The 20844-nt window shown below is 37.0% G+C and overlaps 1 protein-coding gene across 1 annotated transcript in view; it reads left to right on the top strand.

Moving 5' to 3' along the window:
• The window catches only part of Iqcm (IQ motif containing M), a 311800-nt gene extending 295525 nt beyond the window's left edge, over positions 1-16275 (top strand). Inside the window, exon 14 of the mRNA XM_045130639.1 lies at positions 16172-16275. Within this exon, the coding sequence (XP_044986574.1) occupies positions 16172-16275 (104 nt within the window). The remainder of the gene's footprint in view (positions 1-16171) is intronic.
• Positions 16276-20844: the final 4569 nt, after the last annotated feature.

Raw genomic sequence — 20844 nt, 5'->3', positions numbered from 1 at the left:
GTCTTTTTGTTTCTGGTCAGAAATGGTGTAATGGAGAAGGACGTCAATACAACTAAGCTTGGTGGTTCTTTCGATAATGTCATAATGCCAAATACATAGTATGCTTTTAATTCTGAAATTTACAAAAGTGTTTTTTTACTCAAAAACACCCTGGTCAAAACAAGATATGCCAGAAAGAGAAGACGATATGTCCAGCACCATTATAAATTCACTATGTAAGGGAGTACTCCATTAAGTTCCAAAATGACTATAAGTTCTAACCAAGAAAATGAAGAAGCCTTTCAGAAGGAGCTAAAATTCTTCTGTTTAGATTTGTACTGTCCAATTCAAATAAACTTGGACCTCTGAGAATGTGAGAATGTAGCCACTACTGTAGAATTTACAACTGAGTAAAAAAAAAAAATTGTTGGGATTATTGGTTTGGACTAATTATAATGATTTTTTAAGTCTTGAGAAATTCTAAAATGTGTCATGTGTAGAAAAATGACTAGGTCATGGAACAGCCCACTAAATCTCTAGGGACAAGTCAAGTTTGGAAGTGGAGAAACTTTAAATGGGAGGCTGTAAGACTTACAACTGAGCTGAACTCATGAACTCAGCTCTACAAAAATGGTTTCAAGATGGACTTATTCACTGATAAACTGCTGTTGGAGTTTACCTGTTCAGTTTCTTGGCATCTTTGATAAAGAGAATAAAAGATGAAAGATTTTTTTACCTGAAAGTTAACTTTCATGATTTATCTGTCAGCAGTCATAAAATGAGCCTTGGAGAACTAGGAAAATGGGGATTGTGTCTGTGTAGAAACTTCAGGACATAAAGATATGTTGGTGAGCCTTAGTTTTCATCCTAACAGCAGAGCCTGTGTGAGTTCTTACTAGTGGCATCACTTACAATGTAAAGGAGCAGAAGAGAACTCCATCAGCCTTCTCTTGTGACTGAACTCGGGAAGCTGAATGCCCTGGTGGTTCATCTGCAGAAGGCTGTCTGCTTGTCCACAAGTTGCACTCACATAGCAAATGCACTCTTTTCATAAAAGAAAAATCAATACATGAGTGGGTGGATAGACAGATAAATAGATAGATAAATGACAGATACTAATACAGATGGTGAAAAACAATTATTGTTTCCTGTGGATAGTGGAGGACAAAAGTGTGAAAATGGGATAATAGTTAACATTTATTGAGAAACATTATACATTCCAATCCAAATCAACTGTTTTTTTCTAATAATTCTTATACTAATCCTTTAGGAATATAGTTATTACTTTTATGAGAGATGAGAGAGAGAGAGAGTGAAAGACTTGGTGCACCAGTGTCGCCAGCCACTGCAATTGAACTCCAGATGCATGTGCTGCCTTGTGGGCATGTGCAAACTTGAACACTTGCTTCACCTTGTGCATCTGGCTTATATGGGATCTGCAGAGTCAAACATGGGTCCTTAGTCTTGGCAGGCAAGCTCCTTAATCATTAAGCCATCTCTCCGGCCCTAGTTATTTTTTTTTAAATTTCAGATGAGAGAAACAAGTTTATCTTTCCAACTGTAATAGCAATATAAAGTAAAAGAACCAGGATTTTAATTCTTCTCTGATTTTGAAGATCTTAAGTCCCATGGTGAAAATTTAACAAGAATCTGTTGTCACTTGCTGGGGAGATATTAACCATGCTTCTTTGAATATTTTCTTCACTGTCTCTTTATCTATTAATATTAATTGTATTTAAATTAGAAAGCAACTGTATATAAAAGTCATTTGAACATCCTTTGCTCTTTTTCATTTTCTTTGTGTATACTACAACACCTAAAATTTTCTTCATACCATTTCCTTTTAGAGAGAGAATTTGGTGACTTGAGCTTTTACTTGGCTGCTATCCTAACAATCTTGTATTTTATTTTTAAAAATGTGTAATTTTTTGAAAATGTGTGATGTAACACTCCTTTGAGTATTTCCTAGTAGGTTAATGATGCAGTTATGATTTAGGTGAGGTTTATTGTTCCCTCATGGTCTTTTGTGGCTCAAGTCTTAATCCTCAGAGTCAGAGGATTGGGAGATACTGTGGAAGGTCATGGGGGCATGAAGTAATTCTCACCTGAGGTAGTCTGTTGTCTAGCTTATGACAGAAACAAGCCTGTTCCTACTCAACTTCTCTGATTCCTGCCTCAGAGTGTGACTCCTCATTCTGACAGGCACCCTCACCATTTGACATATTCCATCTGTTGTGGGGCAGTCACTGGAACTGATGCAGGGTCTGTACCCTAAACCTCTCAAACTTTGAACTAAAGAGGACTTCATCTTTATTAATAGCCTGTGCCAGGTATTTAGTCATGGTACTGTTTGACTGGCAGTAAAGTAACATCCTAATTTCATATTATAACATGGAGATGCAATAAAAATAAAGACCAAAGGATATAATGTAGGTACAGCATGTGTACAAGTTGTTTTAGATGACTTTAAGCCAGGCGTGATGGCACACACCTTTAATTCCAGCACTCAGGAGGCAGAGGTAGGAGGATTGCCATGAGTTCAAAGCAACCCTGAGACTACATAGTGAATTCCAGGTCAGCCTGAACTAGAGTGAAACCCTACCTTGAAAAACCAAAAAAAAGACAACTTGTGACTTTACAGGCTAAATTAGGTGACAAAACAGAATCCTCACCACAGAGGAAACCAGAGAGTGAAGAGACAACCAACAGAATGAGATTTTCACAAAGTATACATCTGTTAAGGAAGTGACATATAACACATACTCAAAAATAACAGAAACAGAGTCACTATTTCTAAAATGGAGAGAAGACATGACTGGAGATTTTGTCATAGAACACATGAAACATGATGAGCAGATCTCAGAAAAAAATACTCAGCCAGCACTAAGTAAACATCAAGGCAATGCCAAGACCTCATGGAGACAACATCTCACCTGAGGTAGAATAGCTGTTATCGAGAAGACTGAAGGTAATATTGGTGGAAATCTAAATTCATACAGGCATAATAGAAAACAAAAAAAATTAAAAATCAAAACATTGAAAACAGAACCACTATATGAGGCAGCTGGATGTACAGCTCAATTGCTGGATGTATCTGCAAAGGAAATAAAGCCTGTACACCCACACTTATTGCAACATTATTCACATTAGATAACAGAAAGAATCAATCTAATTGCTCAGCAGTCGGTGAACACATGAAGAAAACATCATATGCTTCTTAAACATCTACATTTACGTATTAAAAATGACTAAATCTCATTTGCAATGACATGAATGGACTTGGAGGACTTTGTCCTGAGTGACCTAAAGTTACAAAAAAAAAGTATTGTATAATCATTCATATGTGGAATCCCAAAAGAAAAGCTCATCTCAGAGAAGAATAGTAGCTGTAAGAGGCTGAGAAAGGAATACGGAAAGGGAGGTGTGGAAAATGGTTAGCTGTGGAACAATGTTTCAGTAATGTAGGCAGGAATAAGTTCTGTTGCTCTAAGAAAGAATGACTATGTTCAGCTCTGACTTAATCATCAAACCATATATGTATATGTATAATGAATAGATACCAACATAGATATATGATAGATATTATGTTAATAGAACAAACTAAAAGGAATAAATATTTCTATTTAAATAACCCTGTCTGCTCTCCAGCTCAGAATCCTTTGTCCTTAACCTATTGGGTGCCACAATCACCGGATGCACCGTCATTCCCCATTTGACAGAATTATTTCACTTAAACGAGTTACATGGCCAATATACTAGAGTGAGTCATTAGGATTATTAGGATTATGTTAGTTAAATAGATTTAAAAATTCATATACACACACACACATACGCACACACATATATATGTGTGTGTGTGTGTGTGTGTGTGTGTATATATATATATATGTATATATATATATATGTTACTGTGTTTCCTCCAGCTGCATCTCCTTACGTTAATCTCTAATGTATTTGTCTGGAATATTAGGATTTGTATCAACCCAGAGAAATTTGTCTTTTACATAGACTCTAAAGTCCTGGGTTTTTCATACCCTTATTTTCCTTCCATCCTCCTTGAGCCTCAAATGAAGATGAGAAATATGCTGAGAAATCATGTCAGGTTGAGAATGCTGCAGTCGCCTTTGCGTCTTCACCTCTTCTGTCATCGCTGCAAAGCCTCCTCTTAGCCGTGGCTGAGAACAAGCTGCAGCTAATGGAAATGGCTGGGCTGCTTGGATAAGCCTAAGAGCTCTTAGGATAGTTTCTTATAATTGGACCTTCAGGATCCAAAGAAATGTTCCACTAAGGTGGAAATTGCCAGGTATTCTTTGCCTTAATAGGCTAAAACCACTGAGCATTTGCAGAAAAGTTAAAATCTAAAACCAGCTATGTATTAAAGGCTACACTAAGACCATACCACTATATTCTGGTAATATAAGGATGGTATCATAGTAAGAATTTTGTTTCTACACATTATTACATCAACACATTCAAAGAAAGCAGTCATGTTTTATTATCAATAATTGCTGTAATAATAAGCCACTGAAAAAATTCAACAGCTGGTCTAAATATACAGGTAATATACTGGGAATTCAACTTACAGAACTGAATATTTGCTATAGAATCAGGAAAGGCACTCCTAAGAAAGAATATAAAAGAGAAGATAAATGACAGGTTTGCAAACGTTTTGAAAATTTCTATTGAAAAATATGATTCTAAAAACTTAATTTGAGAATTTCATTGTAAAGGGTAGAGGTTTAATACAATGAACCACTTTGAACTGAAACCTTTGAGATATTCTACTAGCAAAACATCAATGCAAACATTTCACAAAGCAGAAGTCCATTGGTGATAAAACATATGCTGAGATGCTCCAAGTAGATGAGTTTTCATATTGTCCCAAATGAAAATAAGGCAAAAAAAAAAAAACAAAACCCAGTAGTACCAGCTGAGATATTACTAAAGACCTACTATCACATGTTGCTTGAAAAAGAATGGATTTTATAGTTTTAGCAAGCAACTTGGCAAAATCTCTGTGTGTGTATTTATATAGGCTTGTGTGTGTATGTGTCGGTTTGTGTGTGTATATGTGTGGATTCATTTTTGTGTATGTGTGTGTATATGTATGGATTCATCTTTGCATATGTGTGCGAATATGTTTGTATATGTGTGGGCTTATATGTGTGTATATGCATGTACATGTGTGGGTTTATGTGTGTGTACATGTTCATATGTGTTGGGGTACATGTGTGGGCTTATTTGGTTGTATATTATGTGTATGCTTATATGTATAAGTCCAGGTGCATTTAAGCTGTAACATGTGAGGAGCTCGGGGTACAACTTCTGGTGTCTCCCCTCACTTTGTACTTTGTCCGAGACAAGTTCTCTCTGTTTGCCACTGCTACGCACACCTGGGTAGCTGGCCCATGTGACTCCGGGCCATTCCTATTTCCAACGCCCATCTCTCCATAGAGCGCAAGGCCTGTAGATGCCGTGTCCGTTTGTGCATGGGTTTTAGAGACACGGACCCAAGTCCTCAAAGTTCTGTGGCAAGTATTTTACTTACTCAGCTGTCTCCCTAGACTGCAATATTTCTGAAGATTAACATACCAACACATCTTGGAATCTAGCACATGGAAATAAAACTACTGTTAAATAAATAAGCACTTTACTCTCTGCATGACTTTTTGTGGGATAGGGTACAGAGTACATGTTAACGTGCAGAAGAATGATATGGTTCATTCACATCACAGAATATTATGTGCCACTGAAACTAATGCATTACTAGACAGATTAGAGAGATTTCCATGTATTCTTCTTGAGACAAAGGAAGGAAACTATGGGCCATATGTCATTTCTTTTAAAAAATAAGCATTATCACATTATTTATTGAACCTATTTCTCAGACACTGTCCTAGAGGCTAGTGGCCAATGGAGTGAATTACTGGCATTTGAGGACATAACATGTTCACAACAAAAGACAGATACGGTAATGCGGTATAGGCCACCTTCAGATGAGTAAGTAAATAGACCTATGGTTTCCAATGAGTTATTTTGAAGGTTTCTGAAATCCATATGTGGATCAGGGTTTGGCTGTAGCCCAGGGAAACCTGCCACTGAAGGGACTCTTCATTTCCTGTAATAGTGACTGTCATTGAAAGAACTTCCCTCATAACAAGCTCACATTTATCACAGTGCCTAGCACAGGAGAGATTACACTGAATGACAGTGGTCACATTGTCATTGTTATTCTTTTTTCAAAATCTGTTTTGTGATGGGCATAACATACAGTCATTTCAAATGTTTTTTGGAGTTTCTTGCATCATTTTTTCCTAAAGTTTTATGATAATCACATTACGAGTAACAGTGGCACCAACTTGACTGTACTCACTGAGTACAAAACTAATTAGCAATAAATAAATAAATTATTTTAAAAATTGTAAGAAATTTTTAGGGGCACTTTCATTACACCTTGCACACAAATCAAACCATTTCAAATGTATTCTGTAGAAAAGGTTCAGACATCAGTCCTTTCTCTAAGTATTCTGGTTGATTTTCTGTTGGGTAAGTTTGGTTTACTTATTTTGCTATTGCATATTTTCTCAGCCAGCAAACATAACTTTCAGTAAGGGAGGCTAATGAGAGCTGTAATGTTAGAAAATGTAAACACTAGCTGAGAGTAACAAAGGCAGATAATTAAAAGACCCAGCAGGTACCAGTACCTGGGAATTCACCAGGAAGACATAATGAGAGCTGTCTTTTGAAGTATGGGCAAAATGTAAGGCACACAGGGAACAGGAGAGGAGTCACCTTTGAAGTGCAAGTGGACTTAGTGATCGACAGTAAACTCTCGCTTTGTAAAAACCACAAGAGTACGTTTTGCCATTGTATTTCTAAAATTTGTTCAAAACGGTGTCCCCATGTTTCCGCATAAGGTCTACACAGGGTTCAGCATCTAGCCAGGAAGCTATCTATATTCCTGCTTGTCAGAGCTATCATTTACCTTGCATCGTGGTGGTGGTTTCAGTGTTAAATGTCCTGCCTAGACTCATGTGTTTGAATCCTCGATTCCCAGCTAGTGACACTAGTTGGGAAGTTTGTGGAGACTTTAGGAAGTGGTGCCTTGCAGGGAGAAGATTGCTACTACAGGTGGGCCTAGACACGTTACGGTCCAGTCCTTCTCCATGCTCTTTAAGTTTTTCCTCGGTTTTTCCTTCTGATGTGAAGATGTGACACCAGGTGTCTGCTCCTGTCATGCTTTCCCCAGCACGGTAACTGTCTCCTTGAGACTGTAAGCTGAGATAAAGCCTTTCCTGCCATCCATGGCTTTTGGTCATGTATTTTGCCCCAGAAACAAGAAAGTAAGTTGTTTTGTCTCAATGTTTGGGCCACCGGTACTATTCCTATTTTGAAAATATGTTTTGATACCACTTTTAAGATAAGCATTTCATTTTGGGAATAATTTAGGAGTAAGGGATGATTGCAGAGGTGGGACAGAGCTTCCCTACCCAGTTCTCCTCTTAAATGCCTTACAGGACAGTAGCACAATTGTGAGAACTAAGGATCAACCCTGATGAGCCGTGAGCGACCTGACTCTTGTATTCGCAGTTCGGTGTTTTCCGCGAGTGCCCTTTGTCCTTACTCTGTCCCGGGATCCAGTCCTCAACGCTGTGTTGACGTGTTGTGTTGTGTTGTGTTGACATTTGTTGACTTGGGATGTCTTCTCAGGCTCCTCTTTTTTCTTACAGCATCTCAGTATTCCCTTATTTATTCATAACCTTGAGAGGGTTGGTTTATTTATTTATTTATTTGTGTGTGTGTGTTTTCTGGTAGGGTCTCACTCTAGCCCAGGCAGACCTGGAATTCAATATGTAGTCTCAAGGTAGTCTTAGACTAAAGGCAATGTTTTTTTTTTTTTTTTTTTAACCTCTGCTGGGATTAAAGACACATGACAACATACCTAGCTGACCTTGAGAGTTTTAATGATCATTGGGCAGTCATTTTGTTGAATGCTCCCCAATTTTGCTGTCTCATGTTTTTCCCATGGGCAGAGTAGAGTTACATTTCTTTTTAGAAGAGACTAGCAAGAAGTGAAAAGACCCTTTTCATCACATCCTTCTTTGTCTGAAGAAACTCGCTATCAATATGCCTGAGGACTGGTGATGTTAACTTTGGTCAGGGCAGTGTTGACTAGCTTTATTTATTGCAAAGTCACTCCAGCCTGTTATGCAATTTTTATTTTGAAAAAAACAAAACTCTGTATATCACACATTGAGGGGTAGAGTATGATGCAGGGATTATAGATTTCCTCCTAGGGGCTGAGATCTACATAACTTAATTAAGAATTCTTATGTAACTATTCTCCTTCAATTTCATTTATTTATACATTCATATATTCTTGGATCTGTGTGTGTGTGTGTGTGTGTGTGTGTGTGTGTAAGTTTGATTTATAATCTAATGTCACATGATTTTGTATCATTGTTGCTGAAATTATCCATCCAACTTTAAGAATTAGGAGGTTTCCCAGCTTGGCTTTGTTTTACATGCCTACATCTTTTTGTCATTTGACCACATTTTTGAATTTCTGTATCACACCGTTCTATAGGCACATTTTATGTTTGCCCTGCCTTAACCCTAGAATGGGCCATTTCTCCAGAGAACTCTGGTTATTTTATTGTAAATGGTATTTACAAGCTAAGAACTGTGCCTGGCAAATGCTAATGCTAATTGCTGCTGAAGTCACTTCTGTCCAGATTTATACTTCTCTCTCTCTCTCTCTTTCTCTCTCTCTGTATGTGTGTATCTATTTAAAATCTCATACATACACACATAGTAACCCATGCTGCAAATGTATAAATATATCAGTAATTAACTCTCTGCCTAATACTTCTTCAGTTTATCTGTTTTTAACCAGCTCATAATAGATTTGGAACTTATATTTAGAGTATTTTTATTCTATAAGCTTTTCGTTTTTATAGACCACCTTCCTTCCTATAGCACCATGGTAATTACCCCCTCCCTGCTCTCCCCCCAAGTGCCCCTTACACTGAATCCCTTCTTCTCTTCAACCATTCTCTCTTCTATTTTTTTAAAAATATTTTATTTTATTTATTTATTTGAGAAAAAGAGGCGAAGAGAGAGACCAGGGCCTCCAGCCACTGCAAATGAACTCTAGATGCATGTGCCACCTGTGCATATGGCTTACGTGAGTCCTGGGAATTGAACCTGGGTTCCTTTGGCTTTGTAGGCAAGTGCCTTAACCACTAAACAATCCCTCTAGCCCCTCTCTTTCTATTTTGATGTCATCATTTTTCCCTCCTATTATGCAGGTATTGTGTAGGTAGCTTCAGCCACTGTAAGATCATGAATTCTGCAGCCAAATTATGTCTAGAAGATTGCATTAGAAAAACACTTCTTCCCTTCTTTTGCCTCTCAACATTCTTTTCACCACCTCTTCCGCAATGTTCCCTGAGCCTTGGAGGGTATGTTAGAAGTGTCTCAATACAGTGTGTCTTTAGTCTCCAGTTTCTAGTCAAAACAAAATTTCTGAAGTCTCCACAACTATGCCAATTATGAAGTTTTGATCACTTTGGAGGAAATTTTATTTTATTTATGATTTTTTAAGATAAGTCTCACTCTATCTCAGGCTGACCTGGAATTCACTCTGTAGTCTCAGGGTGGCCTTGAACTCATGGTGATCCTCCTACCTCAGCCTCTTGAGTGCTGTGATTAAAGGCATGTGCTACCACACCTGGCTAAAGGAGATTTTATATCTTGCTTTATTGAGTTTTATACTAAGCCCTTTCATATAGAAAATGTTCCTTGTTCATAGGAATTGAGCTAACTTCTTTGCGCTCAGTATTTTATAAGCTTCATTTCTAACTTTTGTGTTTTTACACTGCTACTGCTATCTATTTATACATGCCATCTGACTCCATCCTCTGTTCCTTCTTTGTGCCTGGCTTTCACTCGTCACAGACCTGCCCCCTCAGTTCCTCTCATCTCCTGAGAGTCACCCCTAGTACAGGTTCCGCTCCATGCCAGCCTCTTCTGTGTTGCGAGCTGTGCCACCTGGGTGTTGAAGCCACCATTGGCATCCCCTCTCAGTCCCAGGAATTGGATATACCATTTGTTCTCTCCTTATCCAAACAAGAGGCCATTTCTGCTCAGACAGTCCACTCAGAATTCCTAACTTCCTCTGGGGACCTGAGCAATATCGGTAGGTCTGCTCTTAACCACAGTGAGATGCTTGGCAGAACCAGTTCAAGATATTGCCCACCATCTGTGGCATCACTGCTGTGACACTGAACATTTGACACATAACACTTTCCTATGAGGTCTGTAGACCTTGTCACCCAAACTTCTGGATGTCTGGATTATCACACTCACAATGTGCAGGTGTTTTCTGCCCCTAAGTTTTCACTTCAGGGCAAGGTGCAAAGGGAGAGAAAGCCCTGCCCATCCCCAAGAGCTCATCATGTCTGTCTTTTGTTCTTCTACCAGTCTGCTTGTTCAATTCTTGTTTCCTTTAAGTTGGAAAGGGCTCTCATGTCATCACACAGGCTTCCTCACCATATGGCTCCATGTGAAAAGTTCTCCAGATTCTCGTTCTGGGATCCCCAAATGCCATGCATTCTGCAAAGCCATGCTCTTCCAAGCTGCAGGCTTACTTTTGAAAGCACTTGCGAAAATGCACTTTTCTTTGTTCTTGGATCTTTTTTACCCCAAGGTAGGGTCTCACTCTGGCTCGGCCTGATGTGGAATTCATTTTGTAGTCTCAGGGTGGCCTCAAACTCATGGTGATCCTCCTACCTCTGCCTCTTGAGTGCTGGGATTAAAGGTGTGCACCACCACACCTGGTTTAGACTCTTTTTTTTTTTTCTGCTTAGGGGAAATGCATACATGGCACTTTACAAAATAATTCACCTCATTTTAAGAAGATGAATTATGATTTATCAGATTGATTGAGTTGCTAAATGTTTCTCATTTTTGAAGATTATCAAAGACAGACAATGATTTAAAACTGTGTGATCTACTCCTAACTTTTCTTTGCTATGTTGGTGAGCATTTGAAATGAAGTTATTTATTTTCCACTAGCCTTTAGGAGGTCTTTCTCTTGTGGTGGTGGTGATGGTGGTTGTTGCCTGAGTAGCAGAGTCAGGAGTTGTAGACAGTAAGGAATGGAAAGCAAACTTTTTAAGTATTTCAAAGCAACACTGGGGCAGGAGAGATGGCTTAGCAGTTAAGCACTTGCCTGTGAAGCCTAGGGATCCCGGTTTGAGGCTCGATTCCCAGGACCCACGTTAGCCAGATGCACAAGTGGGCACACGCATCTGGAGTTCGTTTGCAGTGGCTGGAAGCCCTGGCGCACCCACTCTCTCTCTCTCTCTGCCTCTCTCTATGTCACTCTCAAGTAAAATAAATAAATTAATTAATTTTAAAAGGCAGTACCCAACTGTGCATTCCCCCATACACATGTAGATACATATATTATAAGCCACACATATTGTCTCCCTAAAGGCAGTCTCAGTCCTGAGGTAAATGCTAGCAATTCTCCTGTACATCTCATCTCACATGTGTGCCTGAGTACATCACTGTGGGCTGCAATGTAGAATTCCATCTTCTCTCTTCACAGCCCACTCCTGTCTACTTGGTGCCATGCGGAAGCTCAGGAAACTGGTGAATGTGTTTTGCTATTTCCATTGCCACCTGCACCTGCCCAGGCTATGCACTGGTGACTCCGCAGAGAACCAAGCCAATCTGCTGTAAGGAGAAGGATCTCTCCTGCCCTTTGTAACACAGTCACCTCCTCCCACAGCTTAGGGTGTCGGTGACATTGTATAAGAAACTACCTTTATTACCTCCTCTCCACAGGCCCACTGGTGGTCTCCCTCTCCTTGGAAATTTCCCTATTTTGGGGATGAGATGGTGGTAATATGATGAGATAAGATCATAGATAATGATAGATGAGACGAGATTGGAGAACTGAAGCAAAATACCACAGAGCAGTTCACCGCCTATCAGTACACCCAGCTGCCCATAGCTTCTGCTACACTTGACCACGAGAAGACTCCACTCACCATCTCCTCATGACTTCCCCTCCCCAGATTGGTTTCTTGCTACTTTGCAAAGAGGTCCCTTAAGTGTTTGTTCTGTCAGTGTGAAGGATATAGTCTTTGCTGAAATCCTATGATAGACACAAGCTTGGACTTTTTGCAATATTTGGGAATCGGATAGGCTGAATGAAGTGTACCCTTGACATCTAGTCGATTTTTGCTCATATTGATCGTTGAGTGGGTAGGAGCCTGCACTGTGTTGTGTTAGATAATGCCACATCACTGTGAATAATAATGACTGTAGGGTTTCTGTTTTGTTTCGTGTTTGTTTCTGAACTAGGAAGCAAACCAGATCCAGAAACATCCCAGCTCATGTCCCTTACCATGAACCGTGACAAGCTGGACTCAGAGAGAGTTCATGACCTGCCTGCTTCCTTTATTGTGGAACACAGTCTGTGCCTGTTTGCTTTCCAAAGATTCACTTAGAAGTCATCACAAGAAGCTGTCCACAGTATAGAATAATGTACAACAACCTTGACTAGGCATACTTATAGCATATTTGAAAAGAACAAAAGGCAAAGTATTATTATAAAACCTTGAGGAAAAAACGGCACTCTCCCAGTTTTGAAAATAGCTAAAATATATAGACCATTTTATTTATTTATATACTTTCACAAATTGAAATTGTTCAACTTTTTGAAATATAAACAAAAATGTCTAATTTCCTATTATTTCTTAATTATTTACAATGGCAGTGACTTTCTATCATATGTTTTAGCCTGGCAACTTAAAATATCCAGTGTTCTCATTTTCATAGAAATAATTTCTGTTGAAGCTATAAATAAAGGGAAAAAGCTAAAACTAGATCATGATCATACTCACGACCTTGGAATTAATATGTGTTTTACTATCATATAATTTTTATTAAACTATGCTCATTTTATATATAATACCTTGTTACCTGATTTTCTACTTACTGATACACTGTGGTACACTGGGATTTAATCAGATAGGCTTCTATGACATATTTCAAGGAGGCTGGTGGAAATTGCTTTCCTCTATGAGGTTTTTCATCTGTTCTTAGAGCTGCACAAACTTTAAATTTGAAGTGTTTGAGGGCTATTTCATCCTTGAACTGGGTCATCAAATCAAGGGGTAGTTTACCAGTATGATCTGTGCCTTTCGCTACAGGGAAAAATGAAATCCTCCATGCCGTCAGCTGTTTTGAGATTTTTTTTCTTTCTTTCTTTTCTTTTCTTTTTGTTTCCTCGCTCTTTTCTTCCCATCCTCCCATGATTAATTCCTCCTCCTTCCTTTCTGATGCTGTGATTTTATGGGATTCTAACCCTCTGTGGTGGTCTCATGTTAGACTCTAATTGGGCAAAAGCCCATGTCTTACTTCCTGTCTCTGCTCCCTCACGCCCTCCAGTTCACATATCCAAGGCTGACCAGAGAACCTTGTGCTGAACAAACTGGCTTCACCATTCAAATAACTACTGTAGTTACTTTTTAATTTTATTTTTTGACCTCTGCGTCATCTTTCCTCTCTGCCAGCTCAGCAATGAGGTTAAAGCACATTTAATATCTTACTTGGGATTGGACTACTTTTAGTAAAAAGGATTACTTTCTGAATCTATTTTGACTCATGACAGAAATGAAAGTCAGCGGTATTTGTAGGATTAAAAATATGAAATGTTATATTTATATATCTATCTTTCATAAAATAAATCAGTCCTTTATATAATCTAAATGTTTCTGAAGTGACTTATTAAAAATAATTAGTGAAATTTCTGTTAAAAGCCTATAATATCATAGTATAGATAATATATAAGATATTTCTTGAATATTTGCTAACTATGAAACATGGCTTCTTTTAATAACTAGACTACATTAACATGATTTTGGTTTAGAGAAATATTGAGTATAAAATATGGTGTCCCGCTTGCCCCATGCTTCCCCTATGATCAACACTTGCATTAGTACAATACATTCACTGCAATAAAGGAGACAATATTAATCAATTATTATTATGCATGCATCTTTTTATTTGTATTTCTGGATCCTTTCAAGTGGACAAGATAGATATTTTTACTACAGAACTAAGGAGACAGACTAGGAGCTAAAGATGAATGCATTCACAAAAAGTGTCTTAGACTATTATATCCACTTTTCAGTTTTAATTATTTGGAGTAATCTAAAAGTTTAACATCCTTCTCCCTGATGAAATGTAAGCCTGGCCTTGCATATTATAAACAAATCACACTAAGAAACATTTTATGTTCAGAGCTTATCTGCAGAGTGGCATGATTATCTCAGAGTCATGATATTACATCAAGACACGAGTGGATGGCTGCTGCTCCCTGTGATTAAAATAGGAGTAATTATCAATATTGACTCATTTATAAATTCTTTAGTGTGACCTTATCTATTTATTTTGAGAATTTGTTGGGCATGCTTGTGGCTTGCAACATAATGTTGTGGAACACATACAGATAGTAAAATAATTATGGCAAAGCAAATTAATGCATCCATTACCTCATATAGCTATTTATTTATTTATTTTTGTTACAAACACTAACATCTACTCATTCTACAGGAATCTCAAGTGCAGTACAATTTTATTAACTATCGCCCGTATGCTATACACGTTATATGTACATGTTTGTTTACCCTATATTTCTGTTATTAGTAACCAGTGAGGTAAATTTCCCAATTTCCTACCCATGCCTTTGCTTACCACAGTCTCATTTTCTGTCATTTTCACTTGAACTCTCTTAACAAATACTTTATGTAGCATTGAGATTTTATACAGCTTTCTTTTCAGTGTCAGATTTATTTCACATATCATAATGTCCATCAGTATCAAACTTGTTTCCCATTGCATAATGTTGTGACATTAGCAGTATGACTCTGGCAAAGATTCAAAAATATTTCATTACAATGGAATATCCATTCATTCACTGATGGACACTTACTCCATGTTTATATTCTGGCTGTTACCTATCATGTTGCATTGAACATAGAATGCATGTATGTTTTTGAGGTGGCAAGTTCAGTTCCTTTGGGAACATGCTAGAAAATGAATTGCTGAGTTTCATGTTTTATTTCTTTGGGGACCACTGTTCTATTCACCAAAATGGCAGCAGCAGTGGGCAGTCCTGCCAGCAGTGCCCATGGTTCTCTCTTTTCTCCACACCTTCACCAACATTTATCTATAGACAATTTGAAAATAAATGTTCCAGTAGGAATGAGCTGAGGGTGTGGAAGAATTTTTGGGTTGCATTTCCCTGATGATATTGGACATCTTTTCCTATACCTGTTAGTGGCTTGTGTGTCTTTGTATTTCTTCCTCGAGTTTGTTGTTACTATTATTATTAACAATGTATTTTGTATGGATGCATCATGTGTTGGTACCCTCTTTTCCTTCATTCCTGCCCCAATTCCGCTGGGGACCCCATGGGGTTGTGGGTTATGTGTTATGGGAGCAGCTGTCTTTTTTGAAGTGAAGAATGTGTTTCTGTTGTTATTTTCCAATTTAATTTTTATAAGACTTGCTCTTAGTCTAATGACAATATAGGTACACAGCAACAGTACATTAAGTTGTTTATTATCTATTTATGTGGATGGTTCTTAAAACTTCATTTTTTTTGCAAGCTCTTATCTATGGGACCTGAACAGCAAAGATACATGACTGTTTATACAAATTGTTGCTATGTTTAATAGTAGCTGCATTAAATGCATGGCTTTTCTTATTTAGAAAGTCACTTTACAAATAAACATAGAATAAATACAAGCTATTTGTACACATAATTTGTGGTGAGTCAAAGATCAGTATCACGATTAACATTGTATTTCAACACTGGTATTCTTATGATCAAGCAAATGTTGCATCTGATTTAGTGAGAATATTCTATATATTCTATATATTAATGGAGCTTCTAACTTTTTGGCTCAATGGTGATTTTGCTGAGTCTTTTGCCATGACATATGAGGTGATTCAATAAATGTGAAGAAAATGTAACCAACTCAATTTTGCCATATTATAGCATAATCATAACTAATTTCCTGTATCATATTAGGATTTCCAAAGTGCAATACATTTCTATACTCTTAATTGAACATTTATTAATACAATTATTTATTTTTTATTGTAGTAAGTGGACACCCAGTTCTCAAGAGAGCTAACATCCGGATTGTTGGCAGGTTGGTGGCTAACTCCGTAAGAGAAAGGAAAATGAGACAATTTTTTAAATCATAAGAAGTGGAATAGGAGTTTCAATATAACATTACAACTGTGAATAGATGAACCTCTCTCCCTCATGATACAGATTACAGATTGACATTGGCGGTGGATTAAATGCTCTCAACAGGAACATAGACAAACATCTTTATGTATGTAAGACAGAGCTTTGACAAGTTAGCCTTTCATTTAATAAATGTCTTTGGATGAACATCATTTTTTTGTCATGGAATGTCTGCTTATCATAATGAAATGAACCCATGTGTTATTGTCAACCATGCTTTGACTAGGCTGAAGCTTGTTTTCTTCATTACCCATAAAAGCTGTAAATTTTAGAACTATTTTTTTGTTTCATTAATAAAGTTTAATAGTCTGATGTTATGCTTTTCTTCATCATGTAATCCTAATAACTAATTAACTAATTTTACTTATAAAATTTGTGATCCTATTATAAAGACTGAGTTATCTTTTTTTATTCTGAAAACATAAAATTAGTGGGGCTGGAGAGATTGCTTAGGGGTTAATGTTCTTGCCAGCAAAGCCAGGTTCAGTACAGATTCCCCATGCCCACGTAAAGCCAGATGATGTCACATAGGTCTGGCGTTCATTCTCAGTAGCAAGAGATCTGGTGTGCCCATTCTCCATCTCTCTATCTCTCTCTTTCTCTTTCTCTATCTTCCATTTTATCTATTTCACTCTCAAATGAATCAATTACAATATTAACATAAAATCAAATCAGTGATATTTTGCTGAAATCATGCATTCCATGGAATTATCTCACCACTTTAACTTTTTTGCAAATGGTTTCTGAGAACAGGTTTAAACCATGTGAATATTTCAGTATATTCATAGCATTATTTTCTTTCATTGCTCGGTCTAAAGAGGAAGAACTGTCAAAATGTTTTAGTGCTGAAAAGGTTTGACATACAGTGGCTAATATCTTCAGTTCCTTAAGAACTTTGAATTTAGTTTTATCTATTCACCCATACATGCATTCCTTCTTCCTGCATTTATGAATGAGATTAGAGAAGCAAGAGGGGGGGCAAGAGTTGGAAGAGCAGAATCTGTGTGAAAAGAGAGAGTACATATAGGTTGAGATGGGAACTATAAGGCATGTGTTTGAATTTTTCAAAGTCTTTACAACTGATTACTACTTTATCAGACTCTTTGATTTTAAAATAAACAAATTGCTCTGAGTCTACTTACAGTGATTGGAGTTAAGTATAAGAATATACATGGAGTGATTGAGGGTATGCCTCAGAGGTTAAAAATGCTTACTTGCAAAACCTGATGGCCCAGGTTCAATTATCCAGTATTCTTATAAAGCACAAAGTGGCAAACTCTAGACACATACACCAGTTTTCTTTCTCTCTTCCTAATAAATAAAAATATTCTTAACAAGAATATATATAGGGTTGATGAAATGAATTCTGAGCCTCTCCAGAACCACAAAGGGAATTAAAAACGACGATGAGTCTAAGAATCCAGGAATTTTTAGCATTAGACATTTGACAAGGAAGAAAACAGCATTTGCTCACTAAAATATGACTGATCTATTACATTAAACTCTGCTCATTTCCTTGTTGATTACTAAGACATACACTTTAAAAGAAACTTCATTTTTCTTTATTTGTATACTGAAAACAGAAATGCATAATTAAAAGAAATTAAAAATTAAACATGACTCAAATCTATTATGGTAACAGATCATCAGTCTGTTCCTTACTATGGTTTTTTAATTTTATTTTTATTAGATATGGACATGTTTAGTATGTAAACAACGCATGTTGGTACCATCCTTTCCCTCCTCCCTGCCCCCTTTTCTGAAGAGGACTACCTCACTGGGGGTACAGGTCACCCCCATGGGGATAGTGGTTATGAATTGTGGAGACACCTGTCAGTCATGGAGGAGAGGCAATGTCATTTCTTCAATGAAGGTTGGATAGAATTCAGCTGAGAAGCTATCTGGTCCTGGACTTTTCTTTTTAGGGAAATTTTAATTACCTTTTGCAATCTCCACGGATGTGGTAGGTATGTTTAGGAGATTAATTTGCTCAGAGTTTAGTTTTGGTAGGTGCTATGTGTCTAGGAATTCATCATTTTATTCCAGATTATTTAATTTTGTGGAGTAGAAGTTCTGAAAGTATGCCCTGATGATTCTTCCAATTTCATTTGATGTCTGCTGTGATCTCTCCTTTTTAGTTTTGGATCTTGTTAACTTGAGGTCTCTCTTTTTTGGTTTGATCAAATTGGTCAGGGGTTTGTAAATTTTCTTTATTTTTCCAAAGAACCAGATCTTTGTTTTGATTTTTTAAAATTATTTTAGTGTCTAATTCATTAATTTCTGCTCTAATCTTGATTGTTTCTTTCTGTCTGGAGCTCATTGGGTCGGATTCTTCTTGTTTTTACAGTGCCTTTAGGTGGACAGGTGGGTTATTAATTTGGATCTCTCTGTCTTTGTAATGAAGACACTTAGGTCTATGAATTTTCCCCTTAGGACTGCCTTCATTGCATCCGATAAGTTTTTGTAAGTTGTGATTTCGTTGTCATTCAATTCTAGGAATTTTACAATTTCGTTTTTGATTTTTTCCACAAACTACTCATTGTTTAAAAGTATGTTATTTGTCCCCAGGATCTGGGAGAGTTCTTGATGTGCCTTTTGTTAAATTCTAGCTTTGAAGCATTGTGCTCTGACATGATGCAGGAAGTTACTTCAATTTTCCTGACTTTGTGGAGGCACACTTTAAGGCTTAATATATGGTCAATTTTGAAGAAGGTTCTGCGAGCTGCTGAGAAGAATATGTGTTCTATAGAGTTGGGGTGGAAAGTTCTGTATATATCCATTAGGTCTACTTGAACTATGATGTTGAGCTCTATTATTTCCCTGTTGATTTTTTGCCTGGGTGATCTGTCTACTGATGATAGTGGAGTATTGAGTTCTTTGACTGTGGTGGTGTTGGTGTTTATTTCTATTTATGTTTTATTGTCAAGTAGATTTTGTTTTATAGGCTGTGGTGTACCTGTGTTTGGCACATACATATTTATGATTGTGATGTTCTCTTGATGAGTAAGAAGTGTGCTTCTTTGTCCTTTTTGATTACTTTTGGTTTGAAGTCTATTTTTATCAGATATTAATATATCAGCACCCACTTACATTTTTTAATTCTATTTGCTTAGAATACAGTTTTCAAACCTTTCACCCTGAGGAGGTATCTATCTTTAGTGGTGAGGATAGTTTCTTAAAGACAGCAGATATAAGGCTTCATTTTTTTTTTTTTTTTTTTGACCCACCCTGATAACCTGTGTCTTTTGATTGGTGAGTTAAGTCCTTTAATATTTAAGGTTACTCTCTCACTGATCACTTGATGATAATTAAAGATCTGATATTCTGTTATGTTTTCCAAGTACCATTTAAATTGAGATCTGGACATAAGACTGCAAGTGTTTTTTTTTTTTTTTTTTGTTTCAGGCACCTGAGTGGAAGCTCTGGAATAAGAAAGTAAACAATCAGTTGTAAATAAAGACATTTCTTAAACTTGTGAAAAAAATATTTAAGGTTATTACTGTGAGGTTTGAATTAATCCCGTCCATAATGGCATATTTTATGGGATTTGGTGTTTTCTTGTGTTTTATACTATTTTGAGCCTGGTTTATTTTGGTTATTGTGATCTTCTTATTGGCTCTTGAGATTGGTTGTTTGTTTTGTGTGGAGAATTCCCTCAAGTATTCTCTGTAGGTTTGGCCTTGTGTTCATGTAATTATAGAGTTGATTTTTCATGGACAGTTTTCTTTCACCATCTATTATGAGGGATACTTTTGCTGGGTAGAGTAGCTTGGGTTGGAAGCCATAGTTTTTCAGACTTTGAATTGTTCCATTCCAAGCTGTTCTGGCTCTCATGGTTTCCATTGAGAAACCTGATGTAATTCTGATGGGATTGCCTTTGTATGTTGTGAAATATTTCTCTCTTGCTGCTTTTAGCACTCTCTCTTCGTTTTCATTGTTGGGAGTTTTAGCTACGATGTGTCTTGGAAAGTTTCTCTTTTGTTCTTTTCTGTTTTGTGTTCTATGGACTTCTTGTATCTGGATGGGCCTCTCTTTGGAGAGATTTAGAAAATTGTCTTCAATAATTTTGTTGAATATGTTCTCTTTGCTCTGGCCTGGATTTTCTCTCCTTCTGGTATACCCATGATCCAGATGTTGGATCATTTTTTAGGGGATCCTATAGTTGTCTTGTATTCTATTCACTTGGTTTCTTGAACTTGGTCAAGTTTTTGGCTTCCCGATCAATTCCTTCCATCTTATCTTCTAGGTCAGAGGTTCTGTCTTCCATATGAGCAACTCTGTCGGTGAGTGGTTCTAGAGAGTTTTTTTTTTTTTTATAAATTCTACTTGATTTTTGTTTTATGTTGTGCTATTTTGCATCATGTACATCTTTTTTTTTTTTTTTTGAGGTATGATTTCAATTTGAGTTCTGATTTTCTTGATGCTTCCTGGAATTCATTCTTGCATTTGATCAAGTGTTCATTAAGCTTAGTCAACTGGTTGTTGAGATCTTCCATTTCTTGACTTACCTTCAATTTATTCAT

Source organism: Jaculus jaculus, chromosome 12 (genome assembly GCF_020740685.1).
Source record: "Jaculus jaculus isolate mJacJac1 chromosome 12, mJacJac1.mat.Y.cur, whole genome shotgun sequence".
Classification (NCBI taxonomy): Eukaryota; Metazoa; Chordata; class Mammalia; order Rodentia; family Dipodidae; genus Jaculus; species Jaculus jaculus.
The sequence above is the reverse complement of the archived record's forward strand: the minus strand, read 5'-3'. Positions and strand labels throughout refer to the sequence as shown.